Below are 15844 nucleotides of genomic sequence, written 5' to 3' on the forward strand. Positions count from 1 at the left end.
GGTCAACACCCACACTGCACCGGGCCACAGAGCCTGCCCAGTCATGTGAGTCCCAGGCTAGGGGAACCGAAGGAGGCTCCCTGAGCTAGTCGCTAGCTGATGGGTGGCCCTAGACTTCAGCAACCAGTACTTCACTACGGAACCAGGAATCCTCCCCTTAGCCCAGGTCCCCAAGATCTCAAGAGGGCAGAGGGGCCTAGCCAAAGGCAGGAACTCAACCATAGGAAGCAAGAATGGAGAAGGTCTTCCTTTAACTCAGCCCACTGCCCCCACCCTAAGCCTCCTGCCCCATGGGTATTCAGGAGACATAGGTACTGTAGCCTTTCTGCTCTGTCTCACTCTGCTGTGTGACCTCAGATAAGTCACTCCTCTTCTCTGAGCCTCAGTGTTCCATCCATATGATGAGGGGGTGGTGCTGGGTGAACACTGAGGTTTCTGCCTCTCTGGCACCTGCTGTCAGGGTAGGCAAATTTCTGGGAACCTGATTCACTCAGAGACAGAGGGTGCTGAATGTGGGATGGGTAATTCAAGAGGATGGGGCAGCCTAGGGGCCCCAGTGACAGTGGAACACCAGGCCTGGATCCGTGAGGAATGCGGTTTCAGGCCAGAGAGCCCTCCCAGGTGGACACCCACTTGGCCTGCCTAGGGGGCCTGCTCCAGAGGAGAGGAAAGCAGCCCCTGGATAAGTGGCCGCTCCCTAAGCCCAGGTTCCCAAGGGCTCCCAGATCCCTTGCCAGGCTAATAGGTAGATGGACAACAGAACCACCCCTTCCCCAACCTTTGCCCATGCATTTGAACGCAGAACCCCGTGGCTTGGGTAGGGAGGAGCACAGTGACCTCCCTCCAAGTGGAATGCCATCCCCCTCCTCATCCTGCTCTCTGCACCCCCTCTCTCTGCAGCCAGTGCCAATATCTGCAATGTGGTCCTGATGCGGTATGGGGAGCTGGAGGAAGGGATTGATGTCCTGGACAGCGATGGCAACCTCGTGGGCTCCTCCAAGATCGCAGCCAGACACGTGGGTCCGGGGGCTTGCAGCGTTGGGGAGGCCAGCAACAGGGAGGGGAGTGGTTTTCCCTTAGCATGCGTCTGCCACAGGCTTCTCTCCAGAGTACCCTGGTTTTCGCCTTTTGATGCCTCCTCCTCACCCTGCCCCCACCTCCAGCCTGCATGAGTTCGGGCCTCTGGCCTCCAGCCTGTTCCCCTGGACATGCCCTCACTGCTGTGAAAAGTCTCTATCTCTTGTCCCAGCCCCTCAGGACTCAGCTTCTTGCTTGTCTCACCCAGAGGAGGTGTTAATTGGTGAGGGCAGAGGAGACTCTCCCAGAGCTCTCTTCCCTCTCCCTCTGCCCAGGGCCCTGCCTCCTCTTGGGTAAGCCAAGGAAGCCCAGGGGGCCAGTGGCTTATGGTTCTGGGTTAATAGGCACTTCTGCAGGTGAGAGCTCACCGGGGAGCGAGTACCATGAGGTCCAGGGATTTGAAGCTTGCAGAGGTTTAGAGAATATTTTGTTACAAGACCGTCTTTCATCCCTGGTTACATAGGCTCCACCACTCTAGCAATTGCAGTTTAAAAAATGAAAGCACAGGCCAGGCATGGTGGCTCACGCCTGTAATCAGCAGTTTGGGAGGCCAAGGGGGGTGGTCACCTGCGGTCAGGAGTTTGAGACCAGCTTGGCCAACATTGCGAAATCCCATCTCTACTAAAAATACAAAAATTAGCCAGGTATGGTGGTGGGTGCCTATAATCCCAGCTACTAGAGAAGCAAAGGCAGGAGAATTGCTTGAACCAGGAGGACAGAGGTTACATTGAGCCAGGATCGCACCACTGCACTCCAGCCTGGGCGAAAGAATGAAACTTCGTTTCCAAAAAAAAAAAAAAGAAAATGCAGCACATGTGTACATCCCCCTCTCCTTTCTCAGCCTTTGTCCAGATGATGGTTAGTGGCTTGTCCTGCTGCCCTGGGCTCTGCCCTATGTGCTCAGCATGGGATACGATGGGGGCTGGGGGAGAGCCATTAAGTAGCCGAGCATGCACGCGTGCTCTAGCCACTGTCCTCATCAGCTCCCATGAGGGCCCCCAAGCCCTACCCCAGTCATGAGGCCTTCTTATTCAGACTTTGATCTGGGAAGAGCTCTGTCCAAGTCAGTGCCCCTCCAGGGTTTTTAGGGCAAGGGGCTGGGGGTGTCGTGCCCACACTGCATCCTCTGCTGCCTGCACTGGCACGGGACCCTTGTGTCATTCCCAAACCTGTTCCAGAGACTGGAGGGGCCTCTTCCAGGCCTTCCTGAGGCTGACCATAAAGAGCCTAGGTTCCTGGGAGTGATGTTCAGCCCTGAGCTCATCAGCAGAGGGGATTTAGTCTCAGTTTCCTACCTTCCTATCCCAGCCCTGTTCTTTTCCCCAGCCCCCATGAGGGAGGACAGCCATGATAACTCCTCTCAGTGTCATACAAAAAGGAAACCCAAGCGGTCTGGGCTCTCTTCAGCCTGGCTTGCTTAGTTCTTTGCTGTCTGGGGAGGGACTCCAGGCATCTGTGGGCTGTGAGCTGTTCCCTGGAGCCTCCTCTGAGGACTGGCACTCCTGGGGCTAAAGGAACTCACCACAATGGCTGTTGGAGCTCAGAATCGACACTGAGCTGTGCTCTGGCCAAGGACACCACCCCCTTCCCTCCCCAGGAATCCCTGGAGCAAGGCACCAGGCAGACCCCCAGGGAAAACCTGCAGACACCCAACTGAAGAGTGCCTCCCTTATAGATCCCACCTCTTGTCACTGAGAAACTCATCCATAGCCAAAAGACACAAGATCTTGCAAATCTTTAAGATACGTTTAAAAATAAATAAATATGAGGCTCACGCCTATAATCCCAGGACTTTGGGAGGCTGAGGTGGGCAGATCACCTGAGGTCAGGAGTTCGAGACCAGCCTGGCCAACATGGTGAAACCCCATCTTTACTAAAAATACAAAAATTAGCTGGGTGTGGTGGCTCATGCCTATAATCCCAGCTACTGGGGAGGCTGAGGCAGGAGAATCCCTTGAACCTGGGAGGCAGAGGTTACAGTGAGCCAAGACCACGCCACTGTACTCCAGCCTGGGTGACAGAGCGAGACTCCATCTCAACAACAACAACAAAAAGTAAATTCCAGAAGCTCGGTCCTCCTCTGGCTCCATGAGCCCCAGTGGCTCAACAGGCCCCCCAGCTTCTGTGTCTGCCTTGCTTTTAGAGCTGCTTCCCAGTCCCCTTGTGCACTGAGCATGGGAGGCTGCACCCGCCACCCCCAAGGTGCTCAACCATCTCCCTGAGCACTGTGCATTCCTGGGGCTGCCAGGGTGTCTCCCACATGTGGCAAGTGATGAGAATCTGCTCTTCTCAAATGTGTGTGGTAAGACCAGTGGAGCCTGGACACAGTGGCTCACGCATGTAACCCCAACACTGGGATGCTGAGGTGGGCGGATCACCTGAGGTCAGAAGTTCTAGATCAGCCTGACCAACATGGTGAAACCCCATCCCATCCCTACTAAAATACAAAAATTAGCCAGGAATGGTGGTATGCACCTGCAATCCCAGCTACTCAGGAGGCTGAGACAGGAGAATCACTTGAACCTGGGAGGCGGAGGTTGTAGTGAGCTGAGATCGCGCCGCTGCACCCCAGCCTGGGGGCCAGAGCAAGACTGCCTCAGAAAAGAAGAAAGAAGGCCAGTGGCTTTTTTTGATGTTTGGAATGTGGCTTCCTGAGCAATCCCATGAATAATGCCATTCAGCCAAATGTGCATTGTGGTGGCACACACCTAGGGCTCCACGTGGGTGTGCTGTTCCATTACTGGCCGTCAGGCCCCTCTCACCACAGCCTCTGCCTGCCCCTCAGGCCCTGCTGGAGACGGCGCTGACGCGAGTGGTCCTGCCCATGCCCATCCTGGTGCTACCCCCGATCATCATGTCCATGCTGGAGAAGTGAGTTGGGGCAGCCAGGATGGAGGGGCCACCATGGGGGAGGAGAGGGAGAGGGAGGGAGAACCAGCCGGCCCAGGCAAGGGATGAGGGGGCAACAGGAAGCCCGCCTCAGTTTGTATAGAGGGTGGAAGGTGTCTTGCTGTGTCTTGGACTCTCCAGGTGGTGCCACGGAATCACTCTGAGAATTCCTGGACTTTTACTATTCAGGACCCTGGGCTAAGTGCCACAAGGGGTACCAGGATGACAGTGCTGGCCAACCCCTGAGGAGCTGGTGGTTCGGGGGTTTGTGTGTGTGCACGTGTGCTCACATGCTCTCAGTGAATAGTGCAGGACCATTTATGAAGGCAGAGGCTGAGGATTCAGGGAGGAAGACTAGATTCAGGTAGGTATCTGCTATGGGACAAATCACCACCTTACTGAGCCTCAGTTTTTCTGCTTGCAAAATATAAATAGTAATAGCCTCCTGCCTCCCTCAGAAGGATGTTCTAAGCACTCATATCTGTCATGACTGTAAAGAAATGAGGTAGCATAATAATAGTAATGGAGTGAGTAGTAATTAATGAGTGCTAAACTGAAGGGGTGGGCTGAAATGCTGCTGGAGGAAAGGCTGCGTGGAGAGGGCAGGCCCTGGGAGAAGGCAAGTGGAGGGTCCTAGGTGGAGGGGGCCTGAAGGCACAGACCCCTGGCTGGTCAGGTGACAGCAAGGAGACCCTACCCCATGGGGACACCTCAAGATAGCAACCGGAATTGGGTGTGTGTGGGATAAGGATAGGGATGGGGGTATTCCATCTGGGGTTCTGGGGCAAGGGATTCTTCCCTGTTTGGGGACTTTCTTATTGCCACAATATGAATTATAATAACAACTGACATTTATTAAGCACTTACATATCCCAGTCCTCTCTCAGTCAGGTTTCTGCCCAAATGCCACCTCCTCAAAGAGGTCCTCCCTGACTACCCCATCAGAAGTCACCATTTCTCATTACTACCTCTCCCTTGCAATCCTTTATTTTTCTTACGGCCCTTATCCATATCTGAGATTGTTCCTCTAGTTGCATATTCTCTGTCTGCTCTACTAGAATGTCATCTCCATGAGGCACGTCCATCCTTTTGTTCACTGCCCTGCCCAGCATCTAGCACAGTTCCTGGCATACAGTAGATGCTCAGTAAGCATCTATGAGTGAGTGAATGAATTCTCTCATTTCACCTTCAGGACAGCACAATAAGGTAAGTATAATATCCTCATTCTACAGATGAGGAGAGGAAGGCAAAGTTAGGCTGTATCATCCACTTATGGTCATCTGCTAGGAAATAGCAGAGCCAGCAGTGGCTCAGAAATATGGCTGCAAAGCATGGTCTCTTCAAGCCACACTGGCTGCCTCTTGCATCTTCAGGTCACACTATGCAATCAGCGTGTGTTTGAGTCCTGCCCTCCATGGAAATGGGAGGAGTAGACTTGGGGTCTGATCTCAGGAAGCCTATGTCTTTATAAGGGTGATGGGCAAGACCTGTACACAGGTCAGCTGCAGGTGACAGCAGGCAGTGAGTAAACTCAGCCAAGGTGACCTTGAGAAGAGGAAGCACTGTGGGCCCAGCAGTAAGGAGGGCTGGTCCCCAGAGAGCAGATAGGATTTTTGTGGAAGGGCGGGCTTTTTGGGCAGGGTGTAGGCCTGTAGCATGGACACTGAGGTGTCCAGTCTGGCTAAAGGGAAGTGCACTCATGGGGCCAGCTGATGAGGGGTCCTGTGTGCCCAGCTGAGATGATCCCTCTCTCACCCTAGAAGAGGGCGGAGCCTCTGGGGATACCTGAGCATGGGCATGGCCTGGTGAGCACTGGGATTAAGAAAATTCCTGTGGTATGGAAGTTTGCAGCAGACAAAAACAGGTAGTCTCTTTTGTGCCCCTGACTCTCGTATATGTAGCCCCTTCATGAACTGAGGTCCCTGAATACCAGTGACTGCACGTATGCACTGGGAGCCAGTGGGGCAGGTGAGGAAGGTAGTTCTGTCCTTGAGACTGCTGAATCCTGAACCTTGGAATTCTGGAGCAGGTTCAGTGAGCACTGCTCACTCTGTTACTTGCACCACAAGTCCAGTGAGGTAGGACACTCACACAAGTCAAGCGCAGCAGCTTGATTCCTCACAGATAGGCTTCAGGGACAATGGGCACCTAAGATTTATGGCACGCTGGTGCCCCATGGCTTGAGAAAGCTGCCCAGGGAGGATGGGAGTCTCTTCCACCCACGTACCACATCACACTGCAACTGAGGGAGCCTGGAAGCACTCCACCCTGGGATTTGCACACGGGCGGACATTGGCTTGCTGTGCTAAAGTGTTGCAGGACATCCTGTTCCAGAAGAGGTGGGAACATGAGCCCAGGCTGTCCCAGACAGGCCCTCCTTATCTCAAGATGCTGTATTGCCAGCACATCTACAGCTATCCTAAGAACGACAAGAAGGCGGGGGGCGGGGTGTGAAGCTGGGTCAGCCACGCTCATCCAGGGACCTGTCCTTCTGCAAGAATTTGCTGGGGAAAAACATGCTCTGCGATGCCTCTCCAGTTGGCAGAGATGCTTGCAGAAAGTGGAATGATAGTTAGTGTCCCATTAGCTTGGGGGCTTGAACTTGGCTTTGGGGGTCATGGTGAAACAGGAGAAGTTTTCTTCTCTCCCTCAAAGGGAGTATGATGGGGGTATGGCTTGCTTCTTCAGTGCCCCGCCGCTCAAACCTCTAGGGGAGCATACAGAGGGGCAGGTGGTGGGGGCAGCCACCCCCACAGCAGTGTCCAGGGGTGAGTGTTTACAGCTGAAGACCCAGTGGGCGTGTGTTACAGGGTGATTTTTTAGTTTAGCCATTCATAGGCAGCTTATGTTAGCTCACTTAGACTCCTCCCTTATCGCAAAGACAGAGGGCTTTCTTTATCCTGGGGTTCTTCCCTTGGTGTCCCGGAAGAATTGGATCACACATGGGCTTGGAGAATGAGTGTGAGGTTTCATTGAGTGGAAGTAGCTCTCAGCAGACAGGGGAGCCAGAAGGGAGATTGGTTTTCCCCTGGAGTCAGGCTGCTCAGCGGCCCAGGCTCTCCTCCCTATTGCCCCAGCCAACCTCCGCATTGTTCTGTTAGTCGGTGGCCGGCATCTGTCAGTGTGCTCTTCTGCCAGCGTGCTCCCCTCGATGTCCTCTCAACATCCAGTCACTTGTGTGTTTCTCCACTGATGTGCTCTTCTGGATGTCCACCTGCCTGTGTGTCTGCCTGCTAGGGTCTTGGGATATGAGAGTATGTTATTTTTATTTTTGTTATTTTTATTTTTATTTTTTTTGAGACGGAGTTTCACTTTTTCTTGCCCAGGCTGGCGTGCAGTGGCGTGATCTTGGTTCACCGAAACCTCCGTCCCCTGGGTTCAAGTGATTCTCCTGTCTCAGCCTCCTGAGTAGCTGAGACTACAGGCTTGTGCCACCATGCCTGGCTAATTTTTGTATTTTTAGTAGAGACGGGGTTTCACCGTCTTGGCTAGGCTGGTCTCGAACTCCTGACCTCAGGTGATCCACCTGCCTTGGCCTCCCAAAGTGCTGGGATTACAGGCGTTAGCCACCCACTGCACCTGGCCAGGTCTCAGGGTTTTTTTAGGCACAGGATCAGGGTGTGGCAGGCCAGGATGGTCTTGGGAAATGCAACATTTGTGCAGGAAAACAAAAAATGCCTGTCCCCACTTAGGTCCCTGGACCCCTGGGCACAGGCATGGGGGTGGAGCCCTAGCCAGGGACCACACTCTTCCCTTCCCCACTTCCCTATCATTTAAAGGGACCATGCCCTTCCCTTCCAGCACTTCCCTTCCCCACTTCCATATCCATGGGAAGTAGGGTGATGATTCTGGGTCTGAACCTCCCCAGCCTGGGACCTGTCTAGTGTCTGGGGTGCCACATACTCTCACATCTCAGGCTCCAAAGGAGCCCCTGTGATAAGGTGAAGAGAGGTCAGAGTTTGGTGTTCTTGGCAGCCTTGTGTTTCACTGGTCCTTCCCTGGAGTTCCTTGGAGGATCCCTGGGAAAAGAGCTCAGCCCAGCTTCCCCCAAGAATATGAAGATGAATAAGACCCAGTTTGTGCCCTCAAAGGCTTGCTAATCTCACATGTACTCTGGAAGTGCAGGACTGTGTGGTAGGAGAGGCAGGGCAATGCAGCAGAGCGATCTGAGGCTCTAGTAGGAAAATAAAATCTAGATTCCTTCTCCACCTCTTTCTGCCAGTCTAATGTGGTTGTGGAGCCTCTCTCAGCCTCAGTTTCCCACCTGGAAAATGTGGACACTGCCCCTTCACCACCTTGTTCGTTGGGGCTTAGCATTTTGCACCACCCAGCAGTTCTTTGGCTCTTTGTTGGGGGCCTGCCACGCACCCCATAGCCTTTGGGTGCAGGGGCACTAGTGCAGGGCCTCCGCTGAGGAGGCTGATGAGGAAGGCAGCCCCCATTCTTTTGGGGAGCCCCTGTTGGGTGAGGGAGTCAGGGCAGCCAGGGAAGAAAAGACAAAAGAACACTTACAAAGCAGCCTATGTGCAAATTAATGGAGTGCAAACTAAAACTGCGCTCCAAGTGCTGAAGGAATGCACAGCAATGGTGGGGACAAGCTGTTGTGTGGGGCCAGGGGCTGGGACCTGCGTTGCTTCGCCTCAGGCATCAGTTGATACTCTCAGAGCCAAGGTCTCTGGGCTTCCTGCTGGGAAGAGAAAGGTGGGAGCTCTGCGTGCTCAGTTGGCCTTGACTCTGAGACTGAAAGGAGAAGAATCTCAAGTCAGAAGCAGAGGAGCTTCCATCCCCAGCCCAGAGCACTGGGCTGCCTCTGGAGCTGCAGTCCACTGAGTGCCATCCCTCCCTCTCCACCACCCTCCAGCTCCCCTGAGTGTTCCAGGGGTTCACACTGCAGTACCAACCTTGTTGGGGAGGAAGCTAGTTTTAGATCCAGGGCTGGGATCACAGGTTCCTGTGCTGGATCAGGAGGGCTCTAGCTGGCTCAGACCCAGCCCAGCCTCCCAGTCCCTGGAATGAAGGGGGCCAACAGAGGCACCAGGCTGGTCTGAGTTGGCTCTGGGCCCAGGCCACAGCCCTGAGTCCGCTCCCCCAGCTTCCTTTACTTCCTGGGCTCCGGGTCTTTCCTTTCTCCCAAGCATTCGCACATCTCTCCATCTGCATATTTTAACTCCCCCAGCTGCTTTTCCATCCCTCCTTGCCATTTTCCTCCCCCCTCCTCTCTCCCTGTCCTGCTGTGTTCACTCTCTGGCCTGCTCTGGGCTGGGGCTTCAGAGGCTCCTGTTTCAGCCTCAGGCCTGCCTCCTTCCTGAGCTGGGAGCCCAGGCCCGGGGCTTCCTGGACCCCTTTCTCAGTGAAGACTTCAGCCAGCCACCCTGAGAAAGGAGCCTTGGTCACAGCCCCGCAGGAAGGGGTCTATCCAGTGTCCCCACCAGCAGGTCCCAAGGACTGAGCCCATGGCCTGCTGTTCACCTGCAATCGAGGAGCTTCTCTCTTTTTCTCACCCTTCCCTGCTCTCAGGGCTGTGAGCAGGGACCGTTGGAGCTGTGCTTCCAGGGACTCAACACCCTTCTAGTCACTGCCACTGGAACAGGAGGGCAGCCCCATCCTTCCACAGCCTCCTCCAAGCAGGGCTCTGGGCCCTGTATGAAGCTTGGAGAATGAGCTTTGTGTCCCCTTCTCCTCCTTGTCTTGCTTGAGAAGTTCATCTCAGGCCCCTCTCAGCCTTATTCCTAGCCCCTCAGTGACCCCTAAGTAAGCCCAGGCTGGTGTGGGCTAGCATGGAGGAGAGAGAGGATGGGGGTGCTAGCTGTGGGTTAGGGGATCAGAGGGATTTGAGCTTGATTTAGGTACCTTGGTCCTGCTGCTCAATCCTGTGGAAACTCCCCTTTCCAATTGCTTAATTCAGGCCAAATTTAGCAGCTGGACAAACCTCGGGGTCTGGGCCAGTGGGAAGGGCTGCAGGACAGGTGGGCTACCAGGATCCTACTATCCTGCAGGTAGCATGAGCAATAGCAACAGCAATAATGACACGCATCTCTGAGCACTTACTGCATGTCAGACCAGGACTCACCGTTTTGCTTGCATAGTATTTGCAAGTAATGGGATCTTTCTTTATTTTCTGAGGCAGAGTCTTGCTCTGTCACCCAGGCTGGAGTGCAGTGGCGTGATCTTGGCTCACCGAAACCTCCGTTTCCCATATTCAAGAGATTGTCCTGCCTCAGCCTCCCGAGTAGCTGAGACTATAGGCGTGTGCTACCACACCAGGCTAATTTTTGTATTTTCAGTAGAAGCGAGGTTTCACCACAATGGCCAGGCTGGTCTTGAACTTCTGACCTCAGGTGATCCGCCCACCTTGGCCTCCCAAAATGCCAGGATTACAGATGGGATCTTTATTTTAAATACCTGAGCAGGAACATCCAGGGGCAGTGTTTGTCAGAAGTGTGATCTGGGATCACCATTTTAGACTCAGGAAGGGTTGATTAAAATGCACATTTCTAGGTCCAGTGCCCATTGAATCCGGATTTCTTGGTTGTAAGCAGCCCCTGGGAGTTTGCATGTTTAACTAGCTGCCCAGCCAATCTGATACACTTTAACTTTTGAAAAATACTCCCAATTTTGTTGCCTTCTCAGGCCCAAGTGCTGTTGGGATTCTTGTCTCAAGAGGTCAAGGTATATGGGGTTTACTGCCCTCCCACATTGGGGCTCTGCCCTTAGGAGGGCCCCTTACCTGCCTGTGGCCATGGTTAGCCCTGCTAGGGGTGGCAGACAAGAGCCTGGATTATTTCCCCTTCACACCAGGAGCCTGTCACTTTAGGCTGCCAGTTACTGAGGTCAGATTTAGTGCGTGCCCAACATCCCCCGGTACATAGCCTAGTCATCCCTCCCCAAGTGGAATGCTGCGGTCCCCAATGAAGGGCCTGCTGTATTAGGCAAAAACGGTAAGCTCCGAGGAACATGGTACAGGCACATTGGCCAGTTGGTATGTCCCCACACTGTCTGGGAATCCTGGGCCCTGGAGGGAGGTTTATCATGCCCCCTCTCCTGCCCAGGAAACCAGCTCTGAAGCCAGCCATACGGAGAGGGTGCCAGCTGTGTCATGTTGGTGATGAAGCTGGCAAAGGAGACCAGCTGGGGTGACAGCACCCTCGAGGAGTCAGGCGTCTAGGCAGCAGCTCTGCTGGCCTTTTGCAGACTCGGCCTTGGACGAGTCACTGCTCCCTCTGTGGTCCTGGGGTTGAAATGGATGAGGTGGCCAGTGGGTATCTTCAGTTCTTACACACAGAGGAGGATCACCTCTCTCCTGGCTGGCATGTGCCCACATGTATGTGCTTTGTCATCTCCCCTGAACTTCGGACCTAATTTTGTTGGTTGGTTGTTTAATTACGTGCGCCTCAAGAGCGATCTGAGGTTCCTATGCCTCTCCTTAGGAACAGGAGCCGACAGCCTCTTCCAGCGTCTCTCTCTCATGGGACCTTCTTGTCATGGAGCTGGATGCATGGTGGGCGGGTGCCCCGAAAGTGCTCATTTGTGACCTGAGTAGTTGAGAGTTCAGCCAGCCATGCCATTCAAGGCAGGGCCTTGGGATAGGAGTGCCCATTGGGAAAGGCCCCAAAAACCTAACTCCGCTATGTCTATTTAGCTGCACACTGGCACTGCTCCTAGAACCACGCTTCCTGGGCCCTGAGACAGAGTGGGACCCAGCATGGTGGCTGGCAGCTGGCCCACCCCACCTTAGGGTCTCACGGGGCTCCCTCCTCTCTCCCCCACAGGACGGCTCTCCTGCAGGCGCGCCCCCGGCTGCTCCTCCCCGTGCAAAGCCTTGTGTGCCTGGCAGCCTTCGGCCTGGCCCTGCCGCTGGCCATCAGCCTCTTCCCGCAGATGTCAGAGGTCAGTGGGGAGGGGCTCAAGGGCAGGGCAGGGAACACCGTTTGGTGATTTCTGAACGAATACTCATATCATGCTGGCTCCTTAGCACTGCTAGGTGCTGGGGCTGGAATTGTGCATGAGGCTGGCCCAGGCTCTGCCCCTCAGAGTGAGGGTCGCAGTTAACACGGTGATTAAACAGAGGCCAGCAGATGAGGAGCCGGGAGTGTTAGGGTGAGAGAAGCTCCAGTGGGTGTGGAAGGAGATAGCAGACCAAACCGAGCCTAGAGGGAAGTGGCATTTCACTGGGACTGGGAGTGTGGCTGGAGTTGGCCAGATGAAAAGGGACAGGAGGGGAGATAAGAGGTTGGCGGACACCTGGTGTGAAGGTTCTGAGGGGAGGAAGCACATGCCATGTCCAAGAGCTGACCAGTCTGCGGCACGACCAGGGAGTGCCGCAAGGTGATGTGGCCCACGAATGAGGGGCTGAGGCTGGGTGGTGTCAGGAACTTGGAAGCCAAAACAGAGAGGGTGAATATCCTCCTAAGGGCTATTCAAGGCAGACCACAGATTCCTGATTCTGAGCGGCCCCTGTGCTGCTGCATGGGGCTGGGTTGGAGCTCTGGAGAAGGAACCATCAGGAGGCTGTGGCGGGCGTCCAGCAAGCAGTGATGGCAGCTTGGACCAGGCTGTTGGCAGTGGGCATGGAGAGAAGGGCCCCTTAAGAGGGAGTCAGGAGGCAGCTTCTTCAGGATCCGGTGAAGAGCTGCCTGTGGTGGAAGGGAATGGGAGCTGGCTGGATGTGCGCCTGGCTTTTGGTTTTGAGCAACCAGACGTAGGTGCTTAACGAGATGGAGCCACGTGGGGGCAGGATCGAGGGAGGGCAGCGGGTCAGTTGGATGGACACGTGGGGTTGAGGAGCCTGTGGGATGTTGGCTCTGCATCCGGAATGAAGAGAGAGGCTTAGACTGGAGGGGTAGAAGTAGAGGATACCAACATGTGAATGGTGCTGGAAGTGAGTGAGGGTGGTAGGTGAGGCTCCCACCCTGGTGGAGTCCAAGGACAAGCAGCCAGGGGGTGAGGGCAGAGCCGGACCACATGTGATCAGGGTAGGTGGGCATCCACATGGTTAGACTCTGCGAGAGGTCACACTTCATGACATTACAGAGTATCCATTGGTGTCTCAGGCAGTATAGCCAGACCCTGTCACCAAAGAGGGGGTCCAGGTGACAGGTGAGGGGAAAAATGAGAAAGACAGGTCCACAGCTGCAACAAGATGTGAAATTAGGAGGGGCTTTTATTTATGTATTTGTCCTTTTTTTTTTTTTTTTTTGGGGACACAGTCTCGCCCTGTCACCCAAGCTGGAGTACAGTGGCACGATCTCAGCTCACTGCAATCTCCACCTCCCAGGTTCAAACAGTTCCCTGCCTCAGCCTCCCGAGTAGCTGGGATTACAGGCACTGCCACCATGCCTAGCTAATTTTTGTATTTTTAGTAGAGACAGGGTTTCACCATCTTGGCCAGGCTGGTCTCGAACCCCTGACCTTGTGATCCTCCCGCCTCAGCCTCCCAGAGTGCTGGGATTACAGGCGTGAGCCAGCACGCCCAGCCTATCCTTGTTTTAAATGGGAGAGACAGGGGCTTGTGTAAATGCAGTAGGGAAGGCACCAGGAGAGATGCTGAGGACATTGAGAGGATGGTGCTGGGGGAGGAAAGTCCATGAAGAAGAGGGGGAACCAGAGCACAGACAAGGGGATCAGCCTTGGCATGGGGAGACCCCTCCTCACTTCAGTAGGTGGAAGAGGAGTGGGGTGGGAGTAAGATGCTGCTGGGTATGGGGTTCAGGGGTGGGAAAATTGAAGAAGTTGTTCCAGTGGCTCCTGTGTTCTTGTGACTGAGCAGAGAGGAGTGGAAGGGACAGAAGGTCAGGGGTCTGAGAACACAGAGAAGGGATGAGACATCCAGAGGGGAGAATGAGAGGTGAGGGAGGCTGAGCAACACATAGTCTGGGGGTATGGCCAGGGCCTGTTCACCAGGAGGTGCTATGAGCCAGTACAGGGAGGGCCATAGGTCCTTTCTGCTGGAGTTTTGTCAGGTTGGGAGTAAGGAGGCTTCAGAGATGGGCAGCAGCCTGGAGGAGCCGAGGACCACGGGATCCGTGCTGGGTTGGTGTGAAGGTGGGAGCTAAGCTGACGGGGAGGAGCAGACCCAAGAGGGCCCAGAAGGTGTCTGCCCTGACTGAGCTCACAAGAAGGCAGGGGCTGTGGCCAGAGAGAGTTGCTTCTGAATCTGTGATTTCAGGATGGACCTGCTTCAGTCAGGGCCCCATGTGAGGTGGGGGAGAGGTAAGGGCTCCTGGAGAGAGAAGTTGGGGAAGTGAAAACAAGAGGCTGGGGGTGTTGTGGCTTCGAGGACTTAGAGCAGGAGGAGGGGGTGACCCGCCTTAGGCCCCAGTGTCACTGGGAGGCGAGACCTGGGGTGGCTTCCTTCCAGAGCCCCAGAGTTTGAGGAGGAGACTCTGTGGGAGTGGGACTCCTGTCTTGGGGGACACCATTCAAGACACACCAGGATGGAAGCCAGCAGGACCTCATCTCATACCCACAGGGCCCAGCCTTGTCATGGATGCTAGGATGCTCCCACCCCCACCTCGCACCCCGGGAAAGCTGCAGTCTGGGAACTCCAAATGGAGCCGTGGGCTCTGGGTTGCCTAGGAGCCCTGAAGAGGGAAGGGCGGGTATTTCTCAGTGGTCTCTGGCATCCCTGTCCCAGCCCAGCGCACTGTTAAGCCATTGTGTCTGTCTGTGCAATCAGCCTGAGCCCAGGGTCCTAGGCCAGGGCCAGAGTCACCCATGTGCTTGTATGTACCTCTGTGCTTCTAGTAGCTCTCATAACTCCACATGCCTGCACAGAGAAGGGACCTAGGGCAAAGAAAACGCATGACACAGAATTAAAGACCCTCCCAATTGGAAGGATTTTCAGGGTCATCCAGTTCACCTTGCTCCTGGCTTTGCTGGGGAAATGGTGGCCCAGAAAAGCCATGGTACCAGCCCAAGGTTGCAAAAGCCAGATGCTCATAGGAGAGGAAACACCAGAGGGCCACACTCCAAGTCCAAGCCCCTAGGAAATGCTACATCTGATTGTTTTCTGTGGCTGGGTTTCTCTCCTTAGTCAACCACATTTCCTGCCTTGGGACAGCTAAGAGAAGAGGGAGCTGGGGGCCGTACTGCGGTGGGAAGAGTCTAGAAGTGCTACAGGTCTTTGGCAGATGTTCCTCTGGGGCACATAATGGGGAGATGGCCACATTCAGCCACCAGGCCTCCAGCTCTGGCTGCAAAGCAGTGGTGGAAAGTGAGCCATCCTGGTCTCACAGATGCTGCAGGTCAAAGCCCAGGCTCCCCTCTCCCGCCATGCCTACCTCGAATAGACATGGGAGTTAGTTCTTCTGCGTATTTAACCTAAGTCCCTCTTACTGCAATCCAAGCCCCTCTCTCTAGATTGGGAAGAGGATAGTCATTGCATGTTAAGTCTTTGTCCTCTTAGAAGCATGATTTTCAGAGCTTCCTCCTCAGCTACATGGATCCCAACAAGATGCAGGCTGGCCTGGGCATTATGGGGTGTTTTGAGGCCTGTCTGGGACCCATGGCACCAAAACCTTCAGCCAACTTGCTGAGAGGACCTTGTTCCCCTGTTCACTCTTCCAATTAATTCTCCCTAACAAGGTGCTGCCTCTGCCATACGGGGATCATGTCTCATGTCCCAGAAGCCAGTGGGATTTGCCACAATAAGTCTGGGCTTGCTTGGGCTGACCCAACCTTGCCAAAAGCCACCAAGGTTGTCAACAGAAGTAATCACTGGAACACCAATTAATTAATCAGGGGACTCGGAGATGGAATTTAGGAAGTAGTTCCTAAAATGGGTGGCCTGCAGTGATTGGTATGGGGTTTCCAACTCATTAACCCCAGAGATTGAGGCAAGGACTTCAATCCTTCCCACAATTCCTGAGGGAGAGTTTTG

General features: G+C 54.6%; 1 protein-coding gene across 9 annotated transcripts in view; it reads left to right on the top strand.

The window, feature by feature from the left end:
- SFXN5 (sideroflexin 5) overlaps positions 1–15844 on the top strand; it is a 129117-nt gene that overhangs the window by 97888 nt on the left and 15385 nt on the right. For 6 of the 9 annotated variants that reach the window (XM_032291734.1, XM_032291741.1, XM_032291737.1 and 3 more), the window contains 3 exons: positions 901–1016; positions 3863–3948; positions 11736–11853. In XM_032291734.1, coding sequence (XP_032147625.1) covers positions 901–1016; positions 3863–3948; positions 11736–11853 — 320 coding nt within the window. The remainder of the gene's footprint in view (positions 1–900; positions 1017–3862; positions 3949–11735; positions 11854–15844) is intronic. The other 3 variants (XM_032291736.1, XM_032291735.1, XM_032291742.1) reach the window with 3 other exon arrangements.

The sequence above is a fragment of the Sapajus apella genome, unplaced genomic scaffold (genome assembly GCF_009761245.1).
Source record: "Sapajus apella isolate SASKATOON/1434 unplaced genomic scaffold, GSC_monkey_1.0 scaffold26, whole genome shotgun sequence".
Lineage (NCBI taxonomy): Eukaryota > Metazoa > Chordata > Mammalia > Primates > Cebidae > Sapajus > Sapajus apella.